The 27,559-nt window shown below is 39.9% G+C and overlaps 2 protein-coding genes and 1 long non-coding RNA gene across 5 annotated transcripts in view; 2 read left to right on the top strand and 1 right to left on the bottom strand.

The window, feature by feature from the left end:
* The first annotated feature begins 31 nt into the window (after positions 1-31).
* LOC113437125 (E3 ubiquitin/ISG15 ligase TRIM25-like) lies at positions 32-19,155 on the top strand. 2 transcript variants are annotated; one of them, XM_026701956.2, is made up of 6 exons: positions 32-1,139; positions 3,470-3,565; positions 5,082-5,315; positions 7,506-7,668; positions 13,820-13,882; positions 18,517-19,155. In XM_026701956.2, exons 1-6 carry the CDS (start codon positions 555-557, stop codon positions 19,053-19,055), a joined length of 1,680 nt encoding a protein of 559 aa, XP_026557741.1. In that variant the 5' UTR covers positions 32-554; the 3' UTR covers positions 19,056-19,155. The 2 variants fall into 2 exon arrangements, with proteins under 2 accessions (XP_026557741.1, XP_087781007.1); XM_087924881.1 differs by lacking the exon at positions 13,820-13,882.
* On the bottom strand, positions 5,093-27,314 carry LOC148127004 (uncharacterized). The gene is made up of 2 exons (XR_015741809.1): positions 27,203-27,314; positions 5,093-5,547 (listed from the first exon to the last, which is right to left on the bottom strand). It is a non-coding gene; the product is annotated as an uncharacterized LOC148127004 (long non-coding RNA).
* Positions 26,957-27,559, top strand: part of SLC16A5 (solute carrier family 16 member 5) — a 28,132-nt gene continuing 27,529 nt past the window's right edge. The window contains exon 1 of one of the 2 annotated variants that reach the window (XM_026701957.2): positions 26,957-27,559. The gene's annotated coding sequence lies outside the window, so the exon portion shown is untranslated. The other variant, XM_087924882.1, reaches the window with a different exon arrangement.

The raw sequence follows: 27,559 nt of genomic DNA, 5'->3' as shown, positions 1-27,559 counted from the left end.
GACCCTGTTTCCCCACCGCCCCCTCATAAACCAGATTCTCCAACTGAGCACTTCACAGGCTGGATGTCATCATTCACATTCTCCAATTAAATATATTCCCGGGCAAAAACTCTGGTGTTTTAGTTACAATCTTTTAAAGATAAGGATTGGAATGTACTTTCGCCTTTTTTTATGGCAACTACTAAAACAGGCATAGGAATGTTTTATGAGTTGACACCTGCTTTAGGCATGAAGCCTGTTGGTGATTTGGGGCCAATCACTTTATCTCAGCTCTAGGGCCTGAATCTGAAAATATTTCCAGGAAAACTGCAGGGATTAGTTTGCCACATGCAGAGTGAGTGAATGAGCGCAAGAGAGAGAATGCAAAGTAAAGGTTTGAGTGGTACCTGAATGCACAAGTATACATTTCTGAGTCATGGACTTAAAAATTATATGTATGTGGCCCTTGAGTGTCAAAAGTCCCTGTTTTACAGATTTCTTTTTTAATAGGTGACTGGCTTGGACATAGCTGAAAATCGTGTGAATCAAAGCCAAGAATAAAGTTTCCTGTTTCAATGCAGAAAATTGGCTTTCTTTTCCTTGAAGACAATATTGTGTGTCCAATATGCCTTGAGGTATTCAGAGACCCAGTCACCACAGACTGTGGGCACAACTTCTGTATGAATTGCTTGCAGGTTTATTGGGAACACCTAGCTCTGATTGGAGAACAACCGTACTGCCCTCAGTGCCGGGAACCCTTCAGTTCAGAACCTCAGCTCCACAAAAATGTAACCTTGGGAGAAATTGCAATGAGATTTTCACGGGAGGAAACTCAAGATCTACAGAAGGCGGCTAGTTTCAAGAATGTACCATGCGATTTTTGTTTCACGCGAAAGTTAAAAGCAGTTAAGTCTTGCTTGCAATGTATAGCTTCCCTGTGTGATAACCACATCCAGTCTCACTACACAGACAAGATTTTCAAGAACCACCAGCTGGTGGAACCTCTCAGTGACTTGAAAGGCAGCATGTGTGTAAAACATCGTAAGCTGCTAGAAATATTCTGCAAAGAGGAAGGCAAATTTATTTGCCAAATCTGTGTCCGGGAAGAGCATAAGAACCATGAAGTCATTTCTCTGAAGCAAGAACGAAGCAAGAAAGAAGTAAGTAGTTTTTGTACATGCCTTTGTGTGTCAGAGTGTACCCCTGTTTGCCTTTGTTTTTTATGGAAGGCAGCTTTGAGTAGTAGAAGTGAGTCAGGTTCTCATATCTCATCAGTTAACCTATAAAAGTACCCATCGCTACAGGTAGGAAGTTTTTTCATATGTGTTACACACCTTAGTTCAGGGTTGTCAAACTGGATTTCTTCAAGGGCTGGATCAGCATTGTAGTTCTCTGCAGGCCAGTTGGGGGTGGGGGGAAACAGGACCGGTATCTCCAGGAGCATTCTGCCAGCCGAAAACGGCCCATGTGGAGGCCCCATGAGGACCCTGTGTGGCCCATTTTTGCCTGGCAGAATGCTAGAGGAGGCCATGGGGTGTGTGTGTGAAAACAGGCTGAACGGAGTCCACAGGCAGCCCCCTGTAGCCTGTTTTGGCTGGCAGAAGCACGGCAGGCTGGTTCTTTGATATTTCCAGGCAGGCCCCGCAGGCCAGATTTAAGCACTTGGCAGGCTGAATCCGGCCTTGAGTTTGACACCCCTGCCTTAGTTGATATGGACTGGGGGTTGTAAAATAGATGTCATTCAATTGTTTGAGGTCCAGGTCAGGATCAGAATCCTAATTTACACACTGCTTTCATTGTTTCGCTTTCATGCTGACTATTTCTCCTCTTTTATGCAGCATTTCCTTGCTCCGTAAGGTTCTTTCATACGCCAAGATTCCTCCCACACTTTGTGGATTGAACATTAGTTTTTCTGTTTCTGCCATATATGTTCATCACCAGCCATTCTTACAAGTTGTTCAGACACATTGGGGAGTGTCAGAATCACTGAAATGTATTCTCTCTGTGGCACAAGTGCCAAACTTTCCGCATCACATTGCCGTCATGTGATATATTGTGACGTTTTTCTCTTTGCCGAGCTGGGATGGGCGTGGCCTGTACATGATGCACCCGGCCCATGGACCACTAGTTTGACACACCTGCATGGCATCAGCCATTTTTCCTTCCATCCTTAGGCCATGATTTCTGTAGCCTTATCATGTTTCTGTATCCAAACATGGAGGAGAGGAAGAAAAACAAAACTCAGGATAAAAAGTATTCCCTTAGCTTGTTCTATTGCTGCAGAAAAAGGGCTAGGTTCTGCAAAGAGTTGCTAGTTAATTTTCTTCTTCTTCTTTTCCTAACCTTGATGTCTTAATAAGCATAAAGAAGTCTTTATTAGCCTGGTGCTAGCTGATTCTGATTTATTTTATTTATTTGATTTGTCCATCATTTACAAGATGATAGGTATAGTATAAACATGAGTAAGAATACAGGAAATAGATACAGATAAATGGGAACAATAGGACAGGGGCGTTAGGCACGATTGTGAACTTATGATCTGGAAACCTATTTGAAGGACCCCAGACCAGGTAAATCAAACTAACAAACAAAATGCTGTGGTACTTTGAAATAAACAGCCCCCCTCCCCTTTAATAAACATTGTTAAAGTTAGCACACATCCCTCACGAGAGAAAGATCATCTGATTCATAACCAAAAAAAGGACAAAATTTATGCAGAAGCTGTATAAAGATGAGATTGAAAGTGTGGGCTTTGGCAGCAGGGACAATTGATCTAATGCAATTTTCCAGGAATATTTGCTTCTCTGAGAACATACCACGAACTCTAAAGGAAATTGGCTGCCACTAACCTCTTGCTCAGTCAAAAAAACTGCTTTAGAAAGTGGGGTTCTGAACTCATATTTACTGCTGGTAGATGAGGTTGTTCATTGCCATCTTCTCTCTTTTATCCTCTCCGTCACTCTATGGTAATACTAGCAGCCCCTTGATTAGTTTGCTCTTTTGAGTGGGCATATGGGATTTAAAACAAAAAACATTGAGCTCTGCAGAATCCATGGGTATTCTTGGAAATAATACTGTGTTCTGAAAACTGGTGCTAATCAAAATATGTATTTAACTTTTTTTTTTTTAAAAAAAAGACAAGGATGGAAAATTGTTCATGGGTATTAAGGAAAGTTCATGCAACCACACTGGGTTCACAGATAACAGGTTGGTGTGCTTGGTAATAAAGTGTGCTGTTTGTTTGTTTGTTTTGCAATAGAAACTTGAATTGAGACAGAAGGTTTATGAATGTTTGGTAAAAAGATATTTTTCTCAGCTGATACTTTAATATATAAGCACCCCGCATTCTGTGCATTTGGCATGAATTTTTATAGGAAAGAAGGCCTTTGGGCCGGAAAGCCTGCACACTAAAGAAACAGATTCTGCATATCTCTGATGGCTGTGTGATTACACAAATGTGTTGATTTTGATGGGGGCATTTCTTTCCCAGGTGGAGGTCCAGAGACTACATGCCAGTGTGGAAAACCAGGTCCTGATGTTGGCAGAAGACCATCAGAAACATAGGGCAAGAGTGAATTACCTTATGGTGAGCTGCACGTGAGAAAAATGGATGAAAGAAGTTTGGATCTTCTTAGTTGGGGGTGGGGCAAAACAACTTCCCCAACAGCAGTAAATTGGAAGATAGTAGCAGACAAGACTGGGATTAGCATCTATACCTGAACTGCATGTTCAACCATTAAGATGCCTACTACAATTTTCACAAGTCTAGTGGTGACAGGTGGGCCAACCATACATGGCAGTGTTTTCCAACCTTGGCAGCTTGAAGATGCGTAGACTTCAACTCCAAGAATTCATGCTGGCTGGGGATTTCTGGAGGTTGAAGTTCACACATATTCAAATTGCCAAGGTTGGAAAACACATATGTAGAGTATGACATGATGATTATTATGATGATATAAGTACTGCAACTTTTTAGAAGGCAATGGTGTTATTTCCAATCAAAGCCATTTAGCAGCTCAACCAGCATACTTTCTTTTGACAAGGTCTCCCCCGTCCCTTCCCCACCCCCCCCCCCCCAATATTAGGCAATATAGAATGATGGATTGGGAGAGGAAGAAAGAGTAGTGAATTTTCAACCTGAAGTCGGGAATATGGTTTATAAAAATGATTTTCATTAAATCACTCAGTTCTGGTTCTAAATCACCTAACTACTTAAATAAAAAATAATGTAGTATATCAAATAATTGTGATCCTTATTGACATTCACTATTGTCTCTTTCTCTGTAATGATATCTCCTTATGGATTCTGAAGTCATTAGCTTCATGTGTATCTTTGGATCCCATAGACAAGACTCTTAACTAGTGATCCTAAGACTAACAGCCCATGCTGAATATGTTCTACCTTGCTCTATCTATAACTCTGTGAAAGGTAAATTGATATTGCCCATATATTTTGGCCTTCAACCCACATGGCTAGTAGCAAAGAGAGAATTAGGGTTTTAATGTATACATGCACCTACTTTAACACTTGTTTTCCTCTTATACGAAGTACACCTGCATTTTGCAACTATTCTGAGAATTTCAGTTGCATGTATTGTGACAGTTGCTTTATATTGAATCAAAACTTTGATCCATCACTAGCTGGCAGCAATTGTTTTTCTTAAGATTCCAGGGTGAACCTTCTCCAATAACCCTGTAGATGGCATGGACTGAACCTGAGACATTTTTCATTCAGTGTTTTCCACCACTGAAAAAAAGCTGTCCCTTGTTAAGGGTTGTTTCAGATGGGCTAGAGATTTGGAACTAGCTAAACCTTCTTCTCCCTCCACTATCACACCATTGGGTGTATATGATCGTCCCTGTCTATCTATTGCTTCAATTTAGGCAGATGGAAGATATCAATTTCCCAAGAACCACAACAGAGGAAACCAGAATGTGATATTACCCCACAGATCTGATGATGAGTCATAGGTACACAAGAAAGCCAATCTCTTTTCTCAAATAGACCCATAGATTGTGTTTTTTTTCCCCTGGAAGAGCCTTAAATCAAGATAGATAATAGATGGACATATGCTATATTTTATTTTTTCCATTCTTTACAGAAAGTGGTGAAGAATGCCAGAGATGAAGTTAGTTGGGCCTTTACAGAGATATTAAAAGAATTAAAGCGACTGCAGACTAAGGTGATGGACTTCATTGATCAAGAGGAAAAATCAGCTTTACTTGATATGGGAAATTCTGTTCAGCGCAGACACAAGCAAATTGCAGATCTTAAGAAGCAGAAACTCTGGCTGACAAATCTGATGGACGATCCAAATGACTTTCAATTTTTGCAGGTAAAGTTAACTTTTCATACTGTAACTGTGACCACATACCCTGGTCAGCTACAAGTTGATTAACCATGATCCATTGAATGAAGCGTGATTGATTTAATACACCACAATAAGCAACTTGTCAATCAGTTTGGTGTAACGGTTAAGGCATCATGTTGGAAACCAGGAGACTCTGAGTTCTAGTCCCATCTTAAGCACAAACCAGCTGGGTGACCTTGGGCCACACATTCTCAGCCTAAGAGACGAGGGCAAACAACTTCTGAAAAACGTTTCCAAGAAAACTGCAATGACTAGTCAACACACACACACACACACACACACATCCAATAATGAATGATATGCAGTGTTCTTCTGATAATTATACTAAATATAAGCCTGATAACTGTATTAAGTCTTTAACATAGATTAGGATTCCCCAAAGCAGACAGGGTAAGTTAGAAAGATGAACCTAAAATGAAAATTAATATTTCATCCATCCAGAATTATAGAATTACTGTATAGAGTTGAATTATGGGATTGGAGATATTTAAGTACATGTAGTCCTTGACTTACGACCAGAACTGAGCCCAGAAGTAATTTTGCTAAGTGAAAGATTTGTTAAATTAGTTTTCCCCTGTTTTGTGACTTTTTTTTTGCTACACTTGTTAAGAGAATCACTGCAGTTGTTAAAATCAGTAACAGATTGTTAAGTGAATCCGGCTTCTCCATTGATTTTGCTTGTCAGAAGGTCACAAAAAGTTATTGCATGACCCCTGACACTGCAACCATCTTAAATATGAATCAATTGCCAAACATCTGAACATAAATCACGTGACCATGGGGATGCTGCAATGGTCACAAAGGTAAAAATGGTCATGTCCCTTTTTTTTAAGTGCAGTTGTAACTTTGAATAGTCACTAAACGAACTGTTGCAAGTTGAGGATTACCTGTACAGTTACCACATTCAACATCCTCCTCAATTTGATCCAGAGACCAAAGCATCCCCAACAGATGAGTGACTACCCTCAACTGGAACTTAAAACATTGAATGGAGGTCAAGCACCTCAAGTAACTGGTTTCCCAATTACTCATACTGTTAGGAAGTTTTTGCTAACATTCTTTTGGACTCTTCCAGTAACTGAAAACTATTATTCCTGAAAAACACTCTGGCCACTTTCTGTGCAACACCAAAAAGCTTGTCTATGTTGCCTCGTTGACCCGTCATCAGAATGGGCTGGCAACTATTTATGGATGGATAAAAAAGGGCGACATTACTTTCTCTTATATCTCCATACAGTATTAAAAGAATTCTAGGGCACATTTTTCTAGTTTTGACTTTTAATACAGGTTTCCCATCTCCTCAAGCCTCAGGTTTTCAGACAGTGCATCTCAGTTTGTTTGCAGGATAACCCCAATTGCTCATTGGCTAATTTGTAGAGGCAGCGATTTCCATTTGAGCAATTCAGTGCTTACCATTCTCTCTACCATTTAAATTTGTCTTTTATTTTTTATTTTGCCTTCAAAATAGAAGGTTGCTGGTCTAAAACCTGGTAAAGTCTGGGTTTGTCAGGCAGGATTGGACCGGCAGGCATTGCTTGGAGTGGATCTGGAGAGGAAGCCCCAAGAGGGGGGCCTCAGTGGTGCCTGATCCACCAGCCAGCCCTTCCTCCCTCCCACTCCTCTTTCAACTTCTGAGCACCTAGTGGGAGTAGCACTCTGCTGGCCAAAAACAGGCCTGGTTTTGGCCTTCTGGGACCTCCGTGCATCCCGTTTTTGGCCTTCCTGGCCCTCAGAAGCCTTCTCCCCCTGCCTCCAGTACCTCTCTGCCTTACCTTCCAGTTCCAACTTATGAAGGTAAATCCTGCACTTGGCCAAAGGTGGGGGCTAGCGGGTGGGTGGGCAGATGTGGGCAGGTCAGCTTCATGGATCTGCGTAGGCCACATTAATGGTTTTCGCAGGCCATATCCAGCCAGCGGACTGTAATTTGAGGACCCCTGCCTTAGATACAAGTTCCCAAGTATCCTATTAGTGTTTGGCAGGCTATGGAAGTACAGTTGTCTCATTTCTGACTCTGGGCAATAGAGAGTAGAAATAGTGTTATGTAGAAGGATCTTACACGAAGGAAGGAAAAAAGGCTAGTAGTCTCCATGCTCCTATATCCAAATAAGGTTTCGCCGAACTGTAAGCTCTCTTCAACACTGTTTGTTACCATAGGACTTCCCCAAAATAAAGGCCATAACTGATAGCTCACAAGCTTTGATTGGACTGAAATGTGAAGAACTCAGCAGTTTTGTGGGGATTAAACAGACACTGTGTGATTTGAAATCCCAAATCTCAATGATTGGACTCTGCTTCGTCAATAAAATCCTTCAGAAGGGTAAGTAAACTGAAACATGAAAGTGATTGCCTTGTTCAATTCAATTCATCCAATTCCTTCATTGTGCATTTTCAAATAAATTTATTTTCACCACATAATTCAATCACTACTGCCTCGAAAAACAGAAAATCCTTCCAAATGATGTTAGTGGGAAGACAGTGTTCGAATGAGGGGCTCTGTACTTTGGACACTTTGTTTAAAATAATGCATTTACACCAAAGGAAAACAACTCTGACATAGTTCCCAAGAAAGAAAAATGCAGAGAAAAATAAATAAAAAACACAGGCAAAAATTAAAGATAATATATGTAGCGCAGGATTGAACTATGGAGTCCTTGGTGCTCTCTTGAGCTTGGTTATTTGCTTGGTTCCTTGATTAGGATATCATTTTCTGTTTCATTTTTCCTGGTATTAATCACTGTTTATTTCGGTGTAGGCTGCTGAAGGTGTGGTTTGGTTTTTTCGTTTCCCTCATACTTTTTTTATTGTCTGTTTTGAATGGTATGTAAATGTGATTTATTCCAATGTATATCTCTTGATGGCTGGTTTATCCGAATGCCAAACTTTGCATTCAGAACTAGCATTTCTGGATTTAGCTTGGTCTAGAATGCTCAGTTTCCCAGTTGAAACTATGACTGTCTGCATCGGTCCATGAGTTGTGAGATTAAGGAGTTTTCACAAATGTGTTCTGATTGCTATTTGATGTTCATGGGTGTGCTCTGCTAATCTGTCTATCCTACCTATTAGCTGTTACACTCCTTATATGTTGAAGATGAATCCTGTTTTTTCTTGGACTACTGGGATTTTTGATCTACTTAAGATCTTCTGGAGGACTTTAATTGATTAGTCTGCTACAATATGCCATGTGGTTGAAATAGTATGCTTATAATTTCTGAGAAGTTTTGATATATGGTAATATTAACCTTTTTCATAGCTCATACTGATTGCATTGTAGTGGGTTCAGTGGTCAGGCATTTTTTTATAAAGTTCCATGTGTATTTATTTTGTTGGAAGATGTATAGGAGACCATTTCCTTTTTCTGATAGTCTGAATTAATTGCAGTAGTGTATTTAGACTCTTGTGGTCTAAATAATGTTCTTACACAGCTCTTCTTGAAGAATGTTGGATTGTTGTTTAGTAATGGAGCATTTGATTAGTATGGGTTGTATGTGCTTCAACATACTAGTGTTTTTAATTTGCTATCATTTCCGCTGCTGATAAGGATATTCAGGAAGGATTATGTATTGTTGTTTTCTTTTCTTGTGATTTTTTTTTGAAGATGTCGATTGTTTCATGTGTCTTCTGTAATTCCTTTTTTATTATGAAGTTGTTGTCTACATACCACCGCCTCCATACTTTGCATTGTGTATGTGGGAGTGCTAGTTTCTAGACACTAGACTTTGTTATGAATCCTGAGGGAGATTCATTAAAAAAAAACAGCTTTAGTCATTTCTTAGCAGGTTCACAAATATTATTGAACTTTGGCCTATTTAAAAAAAGCCAAGATTCAACGCTTTTGTAAAGCAGAGCAGGAATGGGGAATAGTATAGAGGAAAGACAAAAAGAGTAACAAAAAGGACATCACCCTGGGATGACAGGATATGGCATTGTTTATTTGAAGGTGCCCATAGCAGTCCCACAATTATGGGACAGGCAGAGACATTTGGAGAAAGATGGTACTATAAATAAGTGGGCCCTGAGCTATTTAAGACTCTATAGTTGACAGCAATCATCTTACCGTTCACCCAGAATCCTATTAGTAACAATTCTTCAAGCAAAGTTGATATCTAGGAGGACCCCAACATATTCTGAAGAATGCAATACCATCAAGAGATGCACAATTCCTAAGCAAGCAAATCCTTGGATTCAAGCCAATTTGCTAGCGTTGAGCTTGAGCTTATTCCTCCCCATCTAGATCTAAATAGTGTCCAAATATTGGGAAAACACCTCCATGACTGTGACTGGCCGCTTCCCCAAATCCCTCTCCAGATGTCAACTCTGAGGAAGATGAACCAGTTCCAGGTATGTCTGGAAGAGGTCAATGGCTCCGAGCAGCCATCTGAGAGGGATTTGGCTGAAGCTCAGCTGCAGCTGTGGCTTCTGGTGGGGAAACTGAACACAGCTGCAACCACTCAGTGATGAGGAAGAGGAACTGCCTTCTGTACCTGATCTGAGAACAGGTAGGGCAGGAGCAAGAAAAGGGCATCCTGATTACTATGAGGAGGCAACCTCACCCTTCTTGATGGGCTGCACCAGAAGCTGTCTATTTAGCACAGCAGACGGATGGAGGCAATGTTGGGAAGAACCTGTTTGTTTCTTAGTTGTTGTGATTCCTGCCTTGCTTTAGATTGACACCGTGCTTTGATTTGGACTGTATTTTGTGAACCATCTTGTAATTTTGCCTGGTGGATTTAGCCTGATTGGGAAATTTTCAAGTACCTTGTGGACTCATTAGCTTTAGCTCTGTGGATTAGCATTGGTCTACTTTTGGCTGGACTTAATTGGGACAGTTCTGGAGTTTTGGTGAAGGGATTTGCTGGGGAACATTAATAAATCAACTAAACCACTGTTATATGTGTGTGTGTGACTTCACTAGGACAACCAGAGATCAAAATAAGTCATTAGGTCTTGTGATAATACCTGACTCCATGTCATCTGATGACCTTCCTAAGTAGCCTCATGTAGATATGATAGGAGGAGAGACAGTTTTGAGGAATTCCACAGAGCAGTGATCTAGAGTTCAGTCTCCCCACCATAGTAGCAATGACTGACTTCAGAGAAAGGAGGCTATCCTCTAGAAACAAGTACTGTACCCCCTTCATGAAGGAAAGCTGTGGGCCTTTCCTTTAAAAGAAAAACAAAGAAGTTTGCTAGTGAAAACTATAAGAAGCTGGTCTTTTAGTTCTTTTACTTACAAACATCCTGTAAGGTTGGACTTTAAAAGAAACAAACAAAATTGATTTTGCCGCATTTCCCTTCTGTAGGAAGGAATAGGAAAACTGGGACTTCCTTTTGTTGTTTTAAAGATCAAGATGGGAAGGAGTCAAGAATGAGGAGAAATCAGTGAAGGGAGATTCATACAAAAAGATTAATGGAGATCACATGTTCTCAGACAGAGACAGGAACATGTTTTCCTGGCCCAGGCAGGAGACGTAAAGATGCCAGGAATCTATTAGTTGAGGGCCATGGGATGGCTAATCCAGACCATCACCATGCACAAAATGGAGGATGGGATTGATATACAGGAGGGATTTCTTAAGCCAGCTTCATTTGCAGCCGGTTTACCCATGGGAGAAAAAGCTTAAGCCTGCAGTGCAGAAAAAGCCCTTTATCTTAATTTCCAACTAATGAGACGTGATTATGTTTCTCCCGCTAAGTAGGCTACTTTTCAGGACTGACTCCTGGGAATTTAGCACTTTAATGAACACCATCTGTTCAGATAGCCTTTCCCACCCACCATAGCAACCCTTGGTGGATGCCAGCCTTTACTCTGTGAGGCCTCCTCCTGGGCCTCACTGCCTTCCTTCTCCTGTGTGTTTCGCTGCTGCGGATGTTGGGGGTGGGGGAGGTTGTGGTACTGAAAACAGCATCATTGAAAGATGGACATGAAAAATGGCCAGTGTTCAGAGAACAAGAGTATAAAATTGAAGTTGCGGCAGCTAGTTCATTCTCAACACGTCATAAGTAAGTCATGAAGGAAGGCTTTTTAAAAACGTTGTGGCTCTTGAGCTGAGCTTAGCTCCTAATGATCATATGGATATACAAATTAAGGAGACAACAACATATGTGATTAACCATTGTCACTTTCTGGTTGTTGGTTTGTTTTTTACACCCCAGTCTAATTTATAGCCTTGGTATTCCCTGCTGGTTTGCTCCGCCCCGCCCCCCGCCCCCTTTCAGTTGTATGCAGTTCTTGGACTGCCTAAACAGGTCCCTACCGTTTTCTTGGTGAGGTGTTTCAGAAGTAGTTTGCTATTGCCCCCTTCCTAGGACTAAAACAAAGTAATTGGTCCAAGGTCACCCAGTTGGCTTTGTGCCTAAGGTGGAACTAGAATTCATAGACTCCCAGTTTCTAACCTGATGCCTTAACCACGCTACCATAGCTCTTATCAAAGTATTGTTGGAAATTAAATCTGGTCCAGTTCTTATTTCAAGCGGGGGGAGAGACACAGGAGAAATGAATTGTAGGCAGGCTACACTTTGGGAAAAGAGGTCTCCGTTTATTTGGTAGCGAGAAACAACAGTGACAGCAGCGTGTTTCTAGCTGATGAATTGGAGTTGAGGGTAGGTGGGCTTTTATACAATTTTTAGGCCTTTATCATTGAGATGCCTGTTTCTGGGCAAGAATATGTCCTTTAATATTTTAATGGGGGTTGCCAGATTCCTATGGGGTCAATGACCGGCTGGCTGTATAGGCCAAAAGTCCCATTTTTGGAAATCCTAGATGTTTTGTTTGTCTGAGCTAATCTTGTCAGTTTAGTCTCCTTGCCTATTGTGCTGTTTATTCGGAGCTGCTAGCTGCCCTTTGGGTATTTATAGAGTGGCCTTGCTTTATGAATGGGTACAAAATATCCATTCATAAAGCCTAGCCTCTTCAGGATTCTGCTTGAGGCTGTTTTCCTATAGCAAAAGACTGGGGCTGCTTTAAAGAGATTTTTCTCTTCTCCTTTAGGGGAAATATTTTATTCTCTTTTGATATCCTGTAGAATATTTTATATTGGGGAGAGGGCTCCTCCCACAGTATTTAACCAGATCCAACTATGCTTATCTTTCAAGATTGCCAAGTCTGACTAAGGGCTGTCACCTGTTGGACTGAAAGATTGGAACAATTATTACCTCTTCTATGAGGGTTTCTGGTCACCTTCTTCCACCTTTCTACCAAGCTAGAAACAGATGGTTCTTATCCTAGTACTATTACATAAATGCTCATATTCAGCTTAGGGTCTCTCATTCACACATGCACAGCGCTGGAAAAGAACCACACTCAAATCACTTTCAATTGAACAATGAGGCACAACTGGGTTGTTGTTGGGTTTTTTTTGAATACATGGAATATATTTTTAGAATATATTTAGAATATAGAATACATAGTGGATTTAAAATAACATCAAAGCAAAACTTTACTGGACACAAAATACAAATTTGCTCTTTTTTACCACACATACACAAACATCCCTCTCAACTAGGCTGGAAAGCACTAGCTAGAGGGATAGAAATCACCAAATCTGGATCCAAAAATGATTTAAAGAGTGGGTGGGTTTCAAGTCCCCTTTTATCCCCCCAAGTCCTTGCTTTGCTGGTTCACAAATCTGGTAGCTGTTGATGGGACACACAGAGGGTTTGTGTATGTGTGCGTGCGTGCGTGTGTGTGTGTGTGTGTGTGTGTGCTGAGGTCCAATTTCTCTTATCTGACATTTTTTCCCCTAATGACTTGACTCTTTTTCTGAATCACTTCCCCTAGGGCAGGGGTGTCCAACTTGCCGCGTCAGTGACATATTGTGACTTTTTCTCCCTCCGCTAAACTGGGCGTATGCATGGCCTTTGGGCTGCGAGTTTGACAGCCCTACCCTAGGGGATCTTTTTCTGACCCTTTTCCCACCCTGCTCATGTGCTTGCTTCATCTTTTAGGTATGGTGGCTTCCTCCTGGTCTCACAGAACTAACCCTACTTAGTTTCCAGAACCAGCCAAAATTAGCTACATACTGTCATCTGCTGTAGTGAAGGCTCTTGGTTAAGAGTAGAAATGGTTCAAGAGCATGGCCATGGCTGGCGTTGAAGGCATTCTTGTTCTTTAATATCAAACAGAGATGATTCTGAATCCAGTCATTCAAGCAGTGTGTCAGCTGATGGGACCCAGGAGATGTGTCTTTTCAGATGCCACACACCTGCCCTATGGAATAGCATTCTTCCCAAGATCCCGAGGGCCCCACCCCTAGCTTCTCTCTGGAAGATAGGGGCTAAAAGCTAAACCTAGCTTTATAAGCCTCTCTTAATAGTTTTCGTTGTCTGAATTGGCTCATTATTCATTGCTTGTAGTTGCATACACCACCCTGAATCATGGGTCAATTATTGATGCATACATAGAATGAATAAATGAATACATTTTAAAAACAGACACTAAATAACTATCTCAAACACTCTTAATCTTTCAGGAATCACAATGGTGCCATATGAACTGTTACCCACATCCACAGATCGGAAGACTCTCCTAAAATGTAGGTGCTTTTAGTTGATTTGTTTCTCCAATATTACCCTCTGGAATGCTGCTGACTATCAGATCTTGGCCCGTAACCTACTTACAATAGTATCTCTTCAGATTACCAGAATGCCCAAGGCAGATGAATATTGTTCAAGGAGAGTCATGTTAGTCTATATGGCAACCAAAATTCAGGCTTATTAATTTTATTTTAAAAACGCAAGCTTCTGTAAGCTGTCTTATGCCTTTTAATAATATTTGTTTGTTTGAAAAGGTGCCTTCAGTCTTCTGAATTTAGGGTTGAAGGAATCTTCTGTGAGGGTAAAGAATGGGCTCCTTCACAGAATCTAATTTCAGGGTGCAAAAGATAAAAAATATAGAAAACGAGGGAAATCAGTTGGTCCTAGTTGATCATACCAGAAAGTTAAAATAATACTTACTGTTGGGAAACACGCTCATGCTTAGTGAAACCTGTTCTGATTTATACTGCTTCTATGACAAAGGAAGGGAAACGTCAGTGTGACTAATGCCCCCACAGGTGCTTTTAAAAAGGCAACTGGACTTTCTTGATTTTCCTTAAGATATTCACTTCCGACAAGTTGGTACAAGTACTCCTCAACCTACATCCACAATTGAGACCAGAATTTATGTTGCTAAATGAGAAATTTGTTAAGTGAGTTTTGCCCCACTTTAGAATTTTTCTTGCAACATTTGTTAAGGGAATCACTGCAGTTGTTAAAATTAGTAACACGGTTGTTAAGTTTCCCCATTGACTTTGCTTGTCAAAAGGTCTCAAGTGGGGATCACATGACCCTGGGACACTGCAACTGATGTAAATGTGAGTCAGTTGTCAAGCATCCGAATATAAATCATGTGACTGAGGGAATGCTGTAGTGGTCATAAGTGTGAAATGGAAAACTACCCATACTAACCAGGTGCTCCATTACCAAAGCAACAACCCAATCTCCCACAACAGAAGCTCTCTAAGGACCTTATTTAAATAAGCCCAAACACACGGCGGCAACTCAGAACAGCAGAAAAAGGACCATCTATACAACACATTCCAACAAAATGGATACCTACCCAACTATCAAAAAGTCCCTGACTACTTAACCCAATATAGTACAACCGACACAAACCCTAAAAAGAATTGCCATATATCAAGAATATCTCAGAAACCACGAACATTACTACAACCATATGGAATCAGCATAGCACACAAGCCAGCTAAAACCCTTCAAAACATCCTAAGCAAACCAAAAGACCCAGCAACCCCAGAAGAAAAAACAGGAATCATCTACAACATGCAATGTAAGAACTGCAACAACCACTATGTAAGACAAACAGGCAGAATACTGGTCAAACACATCCATGAATACCAACTGGCAGTCAGAAGACATGATGAAATTATTTTTAATTTCACAACATATAGTCAGATTTAACCCTAGCTTCAATTCAGAAAATTTGAGAATCCTAGACCAGACCAAGTCCAAAAACACTAAGGAATTTCTAGAATTTGGCATGCAATAGACATATAGACACTTGCAACATCAATAGACTATGAAAAAGACACAATCAACCATCCCAAAAGAGAAGAGGACTCCAGCACTTCTCCACCAGTAATTAGCACCCAGATCACCATAAATTAACTCTAAGGTTAACTTCAGACCAACAATCAAGTAAGCAATACCCAATCAAGAAACTGCCAAAGAGCCATCACTAAATAGCCCAACCAAAGAATCTCTAAGACCCCCCACACAGAGACACACAGATAGGCAAGGCACCAGATTATAAACTGACACCAAACTGCACTCCTTACAACGGTAGCACTGATGATGTTGCCTAATTAGGGTAATGAAATGTCTGCAAGAAAACAAGCAAGCTCAGAGAGCACCAAGGATCCCTCAAGGCAGGATTACTTAACAACTGTGTTACTAACCTAACAACTGCAATGATTCACTTAACTAATCTGGCAAGAAAGGCCACAAAATGGGGCAAAACTTACTTAACAAGTGTCTCACATAGCAACAGAAATTTTGGGCTAAATTGTGGTCATAAGTCATGGAGTACCTGTACATATAACCTGCCCAGCTGTATGTAGTATACTTTTACATAAGCATCTTCTGAACTTAGAGTCCTGCTGGAGCCTTCACTATATAGAGAGACAGGTGAAAGTATAACAATAATAATAATAGTTCTCAAGGAGAATAAGGTAGATTTCTATGTTGGGGGTAGAAGTATGTTGGGTACAAAAACAATATAGAAAATACTTTTTTTCCAGAAGTCCTCCATCTCTGTCTCTCTCTCTCTCCCCCTCCCTCTCCTGCATTTTCAAATACTGGCCAGGAGACAAAGTCAAATATAATATTGGTTTCTGGTCCTCTGGCTTCCTTCTCCTGCCTAAGTTGTCTTCCTAATCACCTGATGTGCTTGCTATTTTTCTCAGCAACAACTTTTTTGTTGTTTGTGTATGGCACACAATGTCTGTTGCAGTCCAAAATATGTTTACCGACAGCTTGCTTAAACTTGGTTTAAGCTGCTTGCCTTTAGTGGAGTGAAAGTCACCTCTGATTTATTGACAGTTAAAAGAGGCTATTTTTCTGTAGTCCTGGACAATGAACTTCCAGGAGAAGCTATGTCCTTAAATAGGACATCTTGTGCTCCCTCTCCCTGTCCCGTTAGGTGAGTCCTTTACCTTCCTCCAATTGCTAGGAGAATTTCTCAAGATTCAATGTCTTCTCAGAAGCGCTACTGAAATGGGTAAGAGTTTCAAATGTGAAGGGAATCCTTTCTCATCTTGGCGCCCTCTGAACCAGTTGGAATCACAGTTCACAGTCTTCCTAACCTCCATGAGGACACCAAGAGCCATACTGTCAACTGAAATTTTGTTTTGTTTTTCCTTCCCTCCTGCCAACTTTTAAAGGTTACTTGATTTATTATGTTGTATCACTAAACTTTAATATGGTATTTCGTTTGTAAATTGCTTTGAGGTGACTGCTGTGCTTAGGCAGTGGCATAAAAACCTATTTAATACCTTTGCATTTCCTGAACTTTAAGCTTCTGAAATGGTCTTTTATCAGGAATGGCTGGACAATATAATTCTGTATGGTCAAGGTTCAACTTGCTTTAAAATTGTGGCTTAGTAAGTGTAAGTGACATTTGTACTGCAGTACTCTAGAACATTTTGGATATTTTGCTCCTATTTACATTCAACTTACTTTTATCTTGTTTTTTATGAGTTTTTTTAACCATTTATATTTTGTTTTGTATGTACTTACATACTACAGATTTTAAAAGTTTGCTTATAGTTGTAGGCAAAGCAAGTTCCCTATTATTTTCACAAGTTTTGCTCATTCCATTTCTACGGATCTTATCTGCATTCAGGCAGACTAAACAAATGGCAAACCAAGGAACTAAAGGATGGAGGACATAAATGGCACGTCAGAATGCATTTTCTCATCCCCTTACATACATCAGTCCTTCACGAGCCCTACAGGATATGTGCAAACGGATCTTTAGATACTCTTTGCGAATAATCATGATGGCTAACATTAAGAGTACATTTCCTAACCATGAGTCCCTGAATGAATCATTATGGTATAGTTTGCATTTAACAGCCACAATGAGTGGGATCACAAATCATTGAATCACACCATCGCTTAGCACGACATGTAAACCACACCAGGATCTTTTTTTAAAAAAAAAAATTCTTTCTAGTACTCACTATCTATTTCCCTCCACACATACATAGATTTATATATACACAAGAGCCAGTATTGTGTATGGGTTAAGGTGCTGGACTGGGAATGGGAAAAGTGGTTCGAATTCAGGGCTCTCCAAACTTTTCAGCTCATTGACTGATTATTGAAATTTCTGATTGCTCATCAACTCACATATTTTAATATGTGCAAATAATAAATACTACATTACAATACTACTACTAAATGTAGAACTTTAGTACTTTAGTATTAATGTAGTACATTAATACTACATATGAATAATAAAAATAATATAATAAAATAATTTTAAAAACCCTTGCACAATTTCATTTAGGGTCAATATTGACCATTTTGGAGATCTCTATTCTAGTCCTTGTTTGGGCATAATAACTGGCTGGGTGACTTTGGCCAGGCGCTCTAGTCAGCCTAGAGTGGGAAGGTGAAAAACATCTACCTACCAAACAGCACTGGACTAATGTGCTAAACAACAGAGTCCTTCATCCTTGTAGTGCTTTGATTTAAGCCAATCATAATTATTATTCCTGCCTTTCTACTCAGCACAAGTTCAAGTTTTCATTTCTCAGTGAGGCTCTGGTCAAGTAGAAGCTTGCTCTTAGATTTTTTTCTTTCTTTCTGTGTACAGAATTCTAGTTGCTACATTGCACTAGCTGATGATAGCTGGCAAAAATATGGAATACAGTGTGACTGAAAACTGTTTCTAGGTCTTATTTCCCAGATACATCAGTACCTGAGGGTAGTATTTATTCAAGAAGAAATGGAGGTTCTCTGTGTTAGAATAAAACTACCCTTGTCTCCTGGTCTCTTACTCAAATCTTCCTGGCACTCTCATCCTTCTTGTGGGTTGATCTCGACTGACAACATTTAATGTTGCCCTCTTTTCTTTTCTTTTCTTTTCTTCCTTTTCATCAAACAGACTATTGTATCCTGAATTTTGATGCCACCACTGCCAACGAAGAGCTCTTCCTGTTCAAAGAGACGCACTCTGTGCTGAACATGGGGATTTTGTTGGAAACCTATTCAAAACCCACCCCTGGATTTAACCATTGGCCCCAGCTGCTTGGTACCCGCAGCCTCTGTGAGGGCTGCCATTATTGGGAGGCTGAGATTTCCAACGGCTGGCTGTGCCTGGGCGTTGCCTACAGCTACCGCCATAGGACGGAAAAATCATGCATGTTGTATCTGATTGGCAGGAATAATTATTCATGGTGCTTGGAGTGGGACTCAGTGAATTTCTCTGTCTGGCATAATAATATCCAGACTGTGCTGCGTGGTGACTACTACAAGACCATTGGGGTTCTCCTGGACTATGCTGCAGGCTCCCTGACCTTCTACGGCATCACCAGTACCATACACCTCATTTACCGTTTCTTAACCACATTCACTGAGCCATTGTATCCAGCTGCCATGGTAAGCAGTGGGACTTCTATTACTTTGAAACAACACCCTGAATAGAGGCCAAAAAGAGGAAAGTGAAGGGGGGGGGAGGGAAGAAATCCCATCCTAAAAGCTAAGAGAGCTTTTATGGTTGCTGATAAAAGTAACTTTTATCTCATGAGTGCTGCAGCAAGATTCCTTTTTTGGGGTGTTCTTCCCTAGAACATTCTGGGAATGGCTAGGCAAGTGTTGAGAATTATTTTCTTATGCTCTACTGTTCCATCTCAAGGATGAAGAAATTAAGCTAGTTATAGTTACAACCCTGGAAAGCATCCCTCAGATCCATAGAATGGATTAGATCTCCTGATCAAAGGGCAGGGGAGCCTTTAACTGCAAATGGGGAAATCCCAACCAAGCAGGTGCCGTTTCTCGGGCCCTGCCTATATCTGTGTTGCAAAAATACTGATAACCATTAGACAGAAGACTAAATCTTTTCTGCTCAGCTTTTTTTTTTTTTTCAGATCTATTAGCAATACCTATCTTTATTTTTTCCAACTCTGGAGTTCAAATTAAATTACTTTAATGTAACTAGTTTATACAGGTTGGCTTCCAGGTAGAACACTGGCGTAGCTGCAGAGAACATGCAAAATCTTAGCTCTTTTTCTTTCCTTTCACCTTCAAGTCAGACTTGATTCCTGATGACTACATGGACAAATCCAGGCAGTTTTCTAAGTAGCATTTTTGGAAGTATCGGTAATTTACCATTGTTTTTTTCCTAGAGTTGGGTAAAAGTTACTATAGGGCTCAATTTATGATCACAATTGAGTCTGGAATTACCAAAAGAAGTTGTGATGTGCCTGGGCCTTATTTTACCATCATTTTTCCCACAGTTGTTAAGCAAATCACCATGGTTAAGTGAATCACATGATTATTGAGTGAATCCTGTGATTGTTAAGCAAGTCCAGATTCCCCAATTGATTTGCTTGTTGGAAGCCGTCTGAAAAGATCATAAATCATGACCATCTGTCACAAAAGTCACTGCAACTTTTGTAAATGCATCAACAAGCATCCAAACTGCGATCACAGAGATAACTTCAAGATGGGTCACAAGTCATTTTTTTCTGAGGCCATTGTAACTTTGAACCATTGTTCAATGGTCATAAGTTGAGGACTACTTTTAGCCAAGGCCATCCAGCTGACCTTTATACCCAAAGTAAGACTAGAATCCAGGTTTTCCTAGTCTTAATCCACTAGATTTTGGAGGCTTCCCCAAATTTGTGGGCAACCAAACTCCTAAAGTGAATGGCTAGTCTGAAAAACCCTTATCAAAACAACAGCCAGTCATATATTATTTGTAGAGACGGGATCCTTCCCTTGGTTATGTAATTAATGCACTCCCTTGAGTAACTGGATGAACTTTACAGTCATTAGAACTTCTTGATGGGCTATTTGAAGTTAAATTTTAAAACTCTGTTATTGTTAAAGATTCTCTGCTGGCAATGACTTGTCCATAATTTGTCTTGGTTGACCACCCTGGTAACCACATAGAAATTCCTTCCTGCAGCATCAATTCCCTAACTTGCATGTGGCCTGCACCAGTGTTCCCACTCTTCCCCCAGCCTCCAATGCAACGTGTGCAAGGCCTCCACTGGCTTTTGTGCAGACTCCTCCCCCACCCCAACCCAGTCAACACCCCCACACTCCTTACCTGGGTCTCTAGCCCTCTTCCTGTTTAAATGTTGCCAATTTTGGGACTGCCTGGGATTGCTAATTGATGACCTCATGCTTTATATATCATTTAGCAACAGCAACCCCATCCCAATTGTTGTCATAACGCAACAGTTATGTGTAATATTTACACAGATGGTTTGTTTTTGATCCAGTAGCATATTTGGTGAAACCCGCCTGGAGACACACAAACACTTTTTAAAAAGACTTTACAATATTTATGGTCTATATCAGGGGTCCCCAAACTTGGCAACTTTAAGACTTGTGGACTAAAACTTCTGGGAGTTGAAATTGACAAGTTTGGAGACCTCTGGTCTATATGGCTTACACTTCGCACAAAGGCAAAACAGCAAGCCCCATTGTGACTTAAGTGTCAAGTGTGAATTAGGTGCCTAGTCCTAAATAAGAAAGGAACCTATGTTTTAGATATGAATGCCCAAGCCACAAACTCTTCTTTTCTCAAAGAAGTTTGCCAGACCTAGATGAATTACAATGCTAGCATTATGAATTGGTCACAGATATTAATTTATCAGTGGAGAAATCCACATGTAGGCAATTTAAATATTATTATTTGAGTGGGGGGGCTTTGAATCAGCGATGGCTGGACAAGTCCTTGCAGTTTTCTTAGCAAAATTTTTCAGAAGTGATTTGCTGCTGCTTCCTTCTTCCTAAGGTTAAAACAGTGGTTCTTAACCTTTTTGAAAGAATCGCCCCCTTGAGCCATTGAGGAAGTTATCATCGCCCCCCTCCCCCAACATAACCTCTCAATCACAACACAGGGAAATAATTCTTCAATTTATGCAAACATGTTTTTTGTTTTCTTTAAAATTGTCATCAGGACATATCGATGCAAATAATTTATTTCCAGTCTTTTTCCCATATCTCAACTGTGTGAAAAATTCTGATGCCACCCATCACTTTACTCCCAAACTTCATGATACATGTATTTCATTATTATCTTATTTATTCAAGACGCTTAAATGCAATGACCCCTGAAAACAAAATTCAATTGCAAGAAAATGAAATGCCCGAAAAAAACAGTAACATTTAATGATTTAATTACAAGTGAATTTTAAGACGCAAAAAGAAATAAAAAAGGGGCATAAGAACAAACCGCAATGCAGAAACTAAGAATTTCAAGATGAAAACTCTGAAACTAAATTAAGATTTGAGGAAAATATATATTCATGCACACTGTAAAAAGGGTTAAAAAGTCACAAAGAAAATTTTTACAAAAGCAAAGCAACAAAAATCAGAGCAGCAAATTTAATGGGTAGAATGATAGAGGCTGCTGCGCAACGCGCATGAAGATGAGCGATGCGTATTCACATATGTCTGGCGTTCTGTACTGAAGCTAGCTGGAGGAACATTTTAAAACACAGTTCAATCCACTAATAGCGAGCGATCTGATGTTTTTGTATGACAGATATACAGTGGTTCACTGTACGAAAAAAGTCTCAAAAGTGTCCCCAAAACTTCTCGCTCCTTCACCCCCATATCGCCCCCCCTTCCATTCCATCGCCCCCCCTGAAAAATGAATTCATCCCCTGGGGGGGCACTATCACCCAGGTTAAGAACCACTGAGTTAAAAGAAAGTGACTGGCTCAAGGTCACCCAACTGGCTTTGTGACTAACATGGGACAGAAACTCACTCTCTCCCAGTTTCTATCTGCACCTTAACCCCTACACCTGACTGATTCTGCTATACATCATTTACATGAGTTAAAAAAAATCACCTCATCCTAGTTCATTTCACACAAATCAGTGCAGACTTACTTCTTCTGTGTGACCTTATGTGGTTACAATATTGCTGTCTAATCCCTAACAAACCACAGGTAGTCCTCAAGTTACAACAAAGACGACAAAATGAGACCTTGAGCTTTGTTGCTAAGTGCCATAAACCATGTGACTATATCACTTCACGGTGGCGATTCCAGCAATCCCTGTTGTCATTAAACCAGGACTGTGCAGGTCATTAAATAAATACAACTCATTAAATGAATACAACTTCCAACTTCCTGCTGGCTTCCCTGTTGACCAGGGTTATCAAATTCATGGCGCGCGGGATGCATCACATGCTGGCCATACCCATGCCCGGTTTAGCAAAGGGGAAAAAATAGTGACACGTCATGTGATGACACCATGATGAGGCGAGTTTGACACCCCTGCTGTTGACTTTCTTGTGGGAAGCGGGTGGGGAATGTTGAAAATCGCTATCACACGACTGCGGGGATATCACAAGGGCAGAAATATTGGGTCCATCATAAATCCCCCTCATTCAGTACTGTTGTAATGTTGAACAGAGTTGCTGAGGAAATGGGTATAACCCAAGGACTACCTGTAGTTCTGAATTCTATGTCCCTGTAGTGACTTCCCTTAGATGAGATTAAGGGGTGGAGCAGCTAATTAGGAAATGGCCTGAGAGTTTGATACATTCTTGACTGCTGAAAATGCAGCAGAGATACAGGACTTTTAGTTGTTAGTCCAGATGCACCCAAGGGCATTATCAGTTGCATATCTAATTACTGTTCTTGGCTGCAAACAAACAAACAAACATGAGATCCACTGCCTGGGAAAGCAAAACCATCCTTTTTAAAACTGTTCTCTGAATAAAAAAGGACCTGTAGAAGAACTATCTAATTCTAAGTGGTCACTAAGATGGCACAGAATCAATCAGAACAAAAAAGGGGAGAAATATTAAACCCCAAATCTGTTTACAGTACTGGTTTCTGCCATCAGAACACCAGAATGGTTTTCTGAAATGCATTGATTGTTAATAATTTGTTTATAATAAGTAAGTGCAATTCGATTGAGGGGTTGGAGAGAAATAAAATCAATTAGCCATCTCACAACAGATCTGCTATATGCAGCAATATTCCTTAGTTCAATTGTACAATGGCACACTTTAAAAAAAGGAGCAACACACTTTAAGGAAGTTGTTTTAAAACCTGGAATCCAAATCATTCATTACCATCATGGAGTGAAAATAAATTAAAAGCCCGCCAGTGCACCCCTTCTTCCAAGAATTCCTAATAAAAGATATTGGCTAAAATAGACATTTGCTGTGTTTGCCCATAACAACATGGTACAGAAGGTAAAGGTTTGTGCTTGTGTGAAGTTTTGCACTGTTCAACTATCACAGCATTTCACATCTAAAGAAGTATGTTCAAATACACTAAATAATTCCCTTTTGTAACATACAATTCTATCACAGAATGTGATTTATTTCATTTTGGCTTAGTTTGGGAAGCCAGCTGTCATGTGTAAACTATGGCTAATGACTTATCACTTTTGGTGAATTCAATTAATTCAATAAATATCCTTATTGAAGAACCAATGGATTGGCTTGCATTGCAACCTTGATTACAGATGGGATGCTTCCTTGATTATAGATCAAGCTATTCTATAACATCCTTGGAATGAATAATCAATGAACCTACTGAGTATGGGGGGAGAGAATGAGAGAGAGGGAGAATGAGAGTGGGAGGGAAAGAAAAAAACAGGACTGTTTTTAAGCATCGCGTAATAGTTCAGTTATTGCTTCACTCCACCATGAGAAAAGGAGCCTATCACTTCCCTCAGTTATCAGATTTATACGGTAGTTGAACTCTTACAAAGTGAAACCAGACTCTGTCTTCCTATAACTATTCCTTTTGTGGAATTTGAAGTATAAAATTTCAGTAAAGATTTGGACAACTCTCTTCGTCTTCAGTTTTCAATCTCCTGTGACTGTAGTCTGAATCTTGTGAAATTACTGCTTGGATCAGCACTGGCCTTTCCCCTAAATTGCCTAATATAGAGTTGTTGATATGGATTTATCTTATTCTTGGAGCTGTCTTCTTGGTTGCCAAAAAAGTGGTTAGTGAATGCATATATAAAGGTAACACCTGATTTTTCTGCTGTTGATCATTCAGATAATTATTGGTAGCTGAAGAATGAATTACAAAACATTGTACTTGAAGACAATAACAAAGGTTACACTATATCCTTAATTCAGTGCCATTGTAACTTTGAACGGTCATTAAACAAACTGTTGAAAGTCCAGGACTATCTATACTTCTACAGCTTTTTCAGAGGGAAAAAAGTCAGTATCATTCACAGTTCAATGGATGATCCATAATTCACGTGTAGATGCAGACCTTATCAGCAATATATAGATGCCCACTGAGCCATGGATTAGAGTATCCTTTTTTTCTCACCAGCCAGATGACCCACTGGCTAATTAGCCAGTGGAATAAATAATTAACAATTATTTAAACTAGCTAGAGATAAAAGGAGTATTAAACTAAGGCTGAAAAGATCAGTATAGCAACCAATTATCTCTGGAGTTTGTTTTGGGGGGATATTAGATTTCTATATACTGTACATTGCAGAAATTATAGTAAACTCAAACTTCAGACCAACTGATTTTTAGCTTCTTACCTCCCATGACCTTAAGAAAGACATAAATCTTCAGGACATCCAAATGTACCCATAAGAACCCAATTTCCAGTCGTAACCCTGTGCCAAGAAACCTAATGATTGAGTAGCAAAGCAAGCCAAATGTATAATTTCCCTCCCTCTTTTAAAGAGGTATATGAAAGGAAGGGATTATAATATCATTTACTCTTCTAAAATTGAATATTCATCAAGGAATATTTATTTTGTATTTAGCAAGATATAATATTTGATGCTTTAAAAAGGTGATTTTTTTATTTAATGCTTCCTTGCCAAATAATTAGCATGGTTGTAAGTGGGAGGTATTGCCTGTTAGTTACCTTCCAAACTGCTTTCTTGATGTTATTTCTTTATCCACTTTATGATTGTTAATTTTTAAAATATTCAGTGATACTTAGTGCAAATTAATATGAATCATATTTTGTACACATACACAGTTACACACAGTGTGTATACACACTTATACACAGACTACATTTACATCCACTTCTCATTTAATAACTGCATGCCATTCCAACAACCAAATTGTTAGACAAAATAATTGCTAAGTGAGCATGTGACACAGAGAGAGAGAGACATTGCAAAGGTCAATAGTTACTGCCATTTCATTCAGATGAAGTTCTCTTGTAGCATTACTTTCACTCCAGTGTGTCTTGCAAGGCACATGAAATTTGGTCATAAATTTAAAATCACAATTTATTAGTGTCATATTTGCAAATAGTCGCTAATCAAAGGAAGATGCTAAACAAGAGGTGAATATAAAACCTGCCATGTTGTCAGTCAGAAAAACAGGAGGTAGTAATTATTCTGGATTTACTACAAAAGCATTTTCTTACTGAAGGATAAACAAGTCTAAGGCTAAAACCGAGTTTTTATAGAGCCTATTCTGCTTCAAGTTCCCAGGAAATGTTTTGGATGTTCACCATTGGAAATAATCTGTTTCTGTTTGCAGTGTAATCTACTATACATATACATTGTGTGGGAAAGCTATGATGCTATCTCGGATCACTCCTCATGCCATATGTACCACTATATACACATAAGGGCTGGAAAGCGGGTCAGACTTCTGGCCCAGTTTGAGTTCACACAGCAAAACCATCTGTGCATTCCCCATCAAATAAATACTTAACTACAATAAAACATGATGAATTTAACCAAGATTGTGAATATAATTTATAGCTGGAAGTTTAGGAGCAATACACAAAGTATTAGGTAATCCCAAAGCTATCAACTCAATATGTTTGCAATTCCTTTGGTAAGGATACAGGGATCTGCTCTCCATCCTTAGAAGGCACTGTAAAAAAAAAACACTAGACAACTAATTGAAAGAAATGTGTCTTAATGACATGGCCTCCTTTGACATTGTGTCAAAGTGGGTTGTTTGGGGCTTGTTATAATGCCCTGGTTCTTGCATTTAACATTTGAGGTGGCAAGTTAAGAATCCAAAATCAATTTGGAGTCAAGCAGCATTAAAGCCACATCAACCAATTAATCAATCTCTGGTTTTATGGTTACCACAAAGTGATAGTACAGGTAACTCAGGCTACAACTTTGAAAAACATTAAAACAAAAAAGTGGATTTTTTTCAGTTTTTACCACTAACTACAGAATTATATGTATCAATTCAAGCACAAAATATGGATATGTTGAATACAATTTTTTTTTAAAGATGCTAGGTGACTCTAATATGCACATCTATAGTTTTGTACTGATTTGGAAATCCAGGGTACACATGGGTTTAAAAGTGTCACCAACCACTTGGTCAACTAAATGGGCTTTGAGCCAATCATTCTATCTCAGGCTACCTAACTTTTATTGGTGAAGAAACTAGAGAGTGAGTAATAATAGTTCATCACCTCATCCTAAACGAAAGTGACAAAAGGCTCAGAAGAAAAATACAACCAACATATCCATTTACACCCACTTGGAGCCTGAAAAAAAAAAGTAAGTAACATCAATACATTTTTCGTCTCAGCAGCAACCAAGATCTTGGAAATAATAAAGCCGATCTCTGATACATCATGATCCAAGAAGATCCGAATCAAGGTGCCCAAGCGCACCTTTGCTCCTTGATCACGCGATCTTCGGGGGGGGAAAGCGTCAACCCTTCCCTCGCTTTCGACAAACAAGGCACCTTGGGAGCCAGGCAGAGACTCCTCTTTTGACCTCTGTTATCTTGGATTGGTCGAGCAAGCAGAGATAATCTGTGCTCTCCAAGCGCGAGTCTCCTCCTCCGCCGCCGCCTTCGCTATTGCCGCCGCCCCCGGCAGTCAAGGCGGCGAGAGTTAAAAGCTATTTCAACCCGGCGGCCCCGCTGGGAAGAGGAGCGGGGGAAGTGAAAGAAAGGTGCCCCGGAGATTCCCCGCCAGGGAGGGATCCGTCAGCCCCGTGCTTCTCTCTTTGCCCAGGTTAAACAG

Source organism: Pseudonaja textilis, chromosome 2, assembly GCF_049901715.1.
Source record: "Pseudonaja textilis isolate UNSWEBS1 chromosome 2, rPseTex1.2, whole genome shotgun sequence".
In the NCBI taxonomy this organism is placed as follows: domain Eukaryota; kingdom Metazoa; phylum Chordata; class Lepidosauria; order Squamata; family Elapidae; genus Pseudonaja; species Pseudonaja textilis.
This window is presented reverse-complemented; position numbering and strand designations above follow the sequence as displayed.